The sequence below is a fragment of the Amaranthus tricolor genome, chromosome 9 (genome assembly GCF_026212465.1).
Source record: "Amaranthus tricolor cultivar Red isolate AtriRed21 chromosome 9, ASM2621246v1, whole genome shotgun sequence".
Taxonomy (NCBI): Eukaryota; Viridiplantae; Streptophyta; class Magnoliopsida; order Caryophyllales; family Amaranthaceae; genus Amaranthus; species Amaranthus tricolor.
Window position 1 is genome coordinate 10,617,484 of NC_080055.1, and position 4,682 is coordinate 10,622,165.

General features: G+C 29.7%; 1 protein-coding gene across 1 annotated transcript; it reads right to left on the reverse strand.

The window, feature by feature from the left end:
* Nucleotides 1–407: 407 nt before the first annotated feature.
* On the reverse strand, nucleotides 408–1,548 carry LOC130823157 (uncharacterized). The gene has a single exon (XM_057687780.1). The coding sequence runs from the start codon at nucleotides 1,505–1,507 to the stop codon at nucleotides 473–475; it is 1,035 nt and encodes a 344-aa protein (XP_057543763.1). The 5' UTR covers nucleotides 1,508–1,548; the 3' UTR covers nucleotides 408–472.
* Between the last annotated feature and the right edge of the window lie 3,134 nt (nucleotides 1,549–4,682).

Sequence of the window (4,682 nt, forward strand, 5' to 3'; positions counted from 1 at the left end):
CAACACATTAGCAACAAAGTTAGCGAGAGAAATAGCATTTCTAAAATTTGATTTATTTTACCATTTTGGCGACATAACCTCTTTGTCTCTAGCCTTAGTGACAAAATTGACGACAAAAATGCTTTATCGCTAGCAGACTAAATTGCGCTGAAAGGACTTTATTTAACTTAACGTAAAAAGATAAATTAACTTTATAATGCATTCTAGTGTTAATTCAACTTAAAAAAGAGATATATGAAAAATCAAATGTACATAATCTGATTTAGTAACTATAACGTAACAATTGTTACAATATTTCATTACTCAAACGTTATTAAGTGCTCTCATATAGGTAGAATTCAATGGCATGTAATCTTAGCTTGTAATATGCAAAATTAACAATAATGCGAATCAACTCTAAAACATAAGAGAACAATCAACCATGTACACCAATTAGTCCAAAATCTAAAACCTAAAAAATGATATCACTCATCTAATCTACACCTTCATCCATAATCATCCCATGTTGTTCTAAAATCATATAAGCCAAAAAATGACAAGTAAAATTAAGCAAAGACTTAATTTGCAAATAGTTAGCAGCATTAATAACATCAAAAAGTGTCTTCTGATCAACCATCACAAATTCTGTATCCCAATTGATGAGTTTTTCATCATCATCGTCGTCGTCATCATCATCATTACTTGGTTTTTCCACGTGTTTTTGGCAGTACTCAATAACCTTCGACAGAATCACTGTGTTTACTTCTAGAAGAATAACTCGATAATCAGAGTCTTCTAGAAGGTTCTTGATCATCTCACTCTGCAGTGCCACGTTTTCTTCCACTTTGAATATCTTTCCTTCTGAACTAGACAGTAATATCATCTTCTTGGAAAAAGATGAAGAAAAAGAAGATACCATTGTTTTAAATCTTTCAAAAAGTGTTGAAAGTGGCAGACAGAAGAACATACGTAAAGGGTATGATGATGATGATGAAAATGATGATGATGATCTTGATCCTCCTGATCTTCCCCTATGAAAGAATTTCCGAATTATTTCTTCATCATTTTTTGATCTAAAATCATGGTTCTTGATATTAAAATTCCTCCTAATCTCCTCCATTGATCTCCCCTTCATCATGTCAGCCATTGTTTGGCAAGTAAAATCAAGTAAAGACGGAAGTTCCAAAGATTTACCAGCAAGAATAAGTTCAAAAAGGGTATTCAGATCAATTTCATTTACGAATTGTTGATCCCAATTCTTGACCTGTTGAATATAATTCGGGTCAGTACTATTAGGGTTTTGGGCATGGGCTTTGCAGTACTCAATGACTAAGGAGGGAATGTCTCCGGTTATGTCCGGGAGAAATTCTAAAGAAGTGTGGATGGCCGGCATTTGATCGGCGACGTTTTCGTCGATAATGGAAATCTCTCCGTCTGAGGTATTTAGGATATTCATGTTGTTGGGTGAAGATGAAGGTAAAGAGGACGAAGAAGAAGAAGATGAAAGTAATGGCAAAGTTGATGTCATTGTTATGGAATTTGAACAAAAGTTGAGAAAATAATAGAATTATTGTGTTTGAATAATATGACATACATGAAGCAAAGGGGAAAACTATGTAGGAGTATTTATCATCATATTCATAAGAAGCGAAGCCAAGGGTTGATTACAATCTCGTCCACGTGTGACAATTAAAGAAATTAGTTATATTAAATTTTGCCCAAAATTTTGAAATTATACAATATCTTTAACCGCTTGCACGTAGGGCTACCGATTGAAATTTATAAATGACTAAGACTTTGTTTAGTTTATCTTATACTAAGCAAGAAAAATAACCAATAAAATAAATACATTTTAATCACAAAAAATAAAAGCAGTTGTAATTATTAAAAATAAAATTTAATCAACTTTTTGCATTGGTGTATTAGCAAGGATTCTCCTAGGAGTATTGTTTGTTTGTGGCAAATCTTATAAAGCAGGTTATCTACTACGAATAGGCGTGATTGGGGTATTTAGTGTGACAATTTATGTGTGTTGTGTCAGCAGGATAATAAATTCAGATTTAATATCTGCAGCACAATTTCTGTGTTTTTGGGGAATTAGGGCTCCCAGTTACTCATGTAGCTCATAATATTGTTTTTTGGTTGCTGCTAGGTTTGATGATAATTGTAAGAGTTGGCTTATTGTTTAGTGTATTTCGGTGTTGTAGTTGGTTTGTTTTTCGGTGTTGTAGTTGGTTTATTGTTGCTTTTGGTTTAGTGTAACTTTTCTATCGTGTTAGGAAAATGTTTGTTTTATGCCCTAGGTTGTTAAAAGTTTATTTGGGAGTTTATATATATATATATATATATATATATATATATATATATATATATATATATATATATATATATATATATATATATATATATATATATATATATATATATATATATATATATATATATATATATATATATATATATATATATATATTCTCTCTTTTTTTTGAAAATAAAGCAACATCTTATAAAAGCAGATAAAGACAGTTAAGGTACATCAAAGGAGAAATAAGAGGTCTCATTCTCCTCAAGCACAGGGAGAGGAGGAGAGGCTACAGGAGCAAATAAGGAGTCAAAAGTTACATCATAACAAAAGACTAGGTGTTTAAAGTCAAAGATGATAATATCGATAATACAGGACGGAGAGACTGGGAGTCTAAGAAGCCTGAACTTTTGCGGGATTTTCGTTCGAGCTTGGTGGGAGAGACAGTTAGCGACATGGACTTCCCGCCTTAGGACATGACGAACTTCCTTCTTCTGGTCCCAGTTAGGGAGATCCCTGCAAAAGGTACAAAGTGAAGAATATATGTCCTTAATTGTAACACAAACTGTTAAACTTTCCACAGCTACATTCAAATCCGAGGCAATAGTAAACTCAGTCCAGGAGAGGAGTTCTGCAACCATAAAGCCAATAATAATAGCTAGAAGTTCAGCCATGTTAGTGTCAAGAGCACCGACAGATATTACTTGCCTAAAAAAGGTACTATATAATATATTTTATGTTTTTTTTTATTTTTTTATTTTGAGTTCTTCTAAAAGACATTAATTATAATTTTAAATTTGATATTGGCTTAATATTGTATTTTGTGAGTAATCACACATAAATTAGTTATTCATCAAATTTTTGTTTTTGGATTGATTTCAAGTTCATTTTCTTTCAAAATGAATATAAATTAGATACCAAGTTGAGTTTTAATTAAATTCAAACTAAACAAATGCTCAAACACATTTGGACTTTTTCGGATCTTGAAAATTTTCACAAAAGATATATGATAAAATTTTAGAATACATAATAAATTATTTTCAGAAAAGAATATTTATACAAAAAGAATCAATATATTGCATTTTGGGGAATCAATTCTTATCGGACTTGCAGTAAATATCAACTTTATTACTAGACAAGATCCCATATTTAATTTTTTCTTTTCATTCCCATTCTACCCTATAATAAAAAAATAATTAAATTGGGGAATAAACAAAGAAATCTTAAATAAAAAAACGAATTAAATTGTAGCAAGTCCATATTAAAAAGATGATGTGAAGTTGTAATTTTAAACTCAGAGTTACCAACATTTTCTAACAATATGCATAATATAGTCAATCAAAAAAAATTCTTTATTTTTTTCTAAATTAATTATTAATCAGAATTTAGATAATTATTTTCTTTTAGATTAAAATAAAGTAGAAATATTCTTGTCTTGTATGCTCATAAGAATATCGCAAAAGATGAAATGTTGATTCATTAACATCCTTTTATATTTTATATTTTCTATTAGGTAGTTTTCGAGACTTTTCCCCTCTTTTTACTCCGTCAATTCTGATTTGATGTTCCCTTGTAAAATGTTTTGTTAATTAAAAAAACTAGAATATTATGTATAGGAGTTTAATAAGGTATATAGTGGATACAAGCGTATTAACAATGTACGCAAGTCGCTCATCAACAAGTGTAATGCAACACTAAAATTCTTGCCGATGAACCTTAGCATATTGTGGAGCCGAAACGACACACCATGCAGCAGCTAAATACAGTACTACTACCTAGGGGTTCTTATTAATTAAATACTTCTGTTTTTTTAATCATGCTGCATTTTATCATCTTACACTATTCATCAACAAAATTTGACTGTTATATTATCGTTAATTATAAATTAAAACATAATTATATGAGATTTTGTTTGAATTGTCTCGATCTAAAATAGATTAATTTGTTGTTTTCACAAATTTTTGATAAATATAAATAGAGATATTAATAATTAAAAACAATTAAAATTGTGCATTAGAGTTGTGAAAAATCAAATGATACAAGAACAAAGGTGCTATCATTTATAATCTAATTTGATTATAAATGATTGTGTTAGGTTTTGAACGTTAGTAGCAACATATAATCTAATTTGATTTCCCGATTCATTTATAATTGGAAACGAAGAGTAATCCACCGTTGTAATGAATATTTAATGCTTTCATTAAGATTACTTCATCATTGCCTATTTATTGCAAAAAATTATTATTGAATTGACTTTAATCTTTGATTTGATGAATTAATTAATAGTAAAGGTTGATGGTGCTCCCTACGTTCTTTTTTTTTGTACACTTTACTTTTTCACCTATTTTAACGTAAATTTTTAGCCTCTATATCTCGTAGTACAACATCATCATCATCATCA

Bases quoted from the DNA above. Each gene is read 5' to 3' on its own strand.
- LOC130823157 (XM_057687780.1), bottom strand. From the start codon at position 1,507: ATGACATCAACTTTGCCATTACTTTCATCTTCTTCTTCTTCGTCCTCT.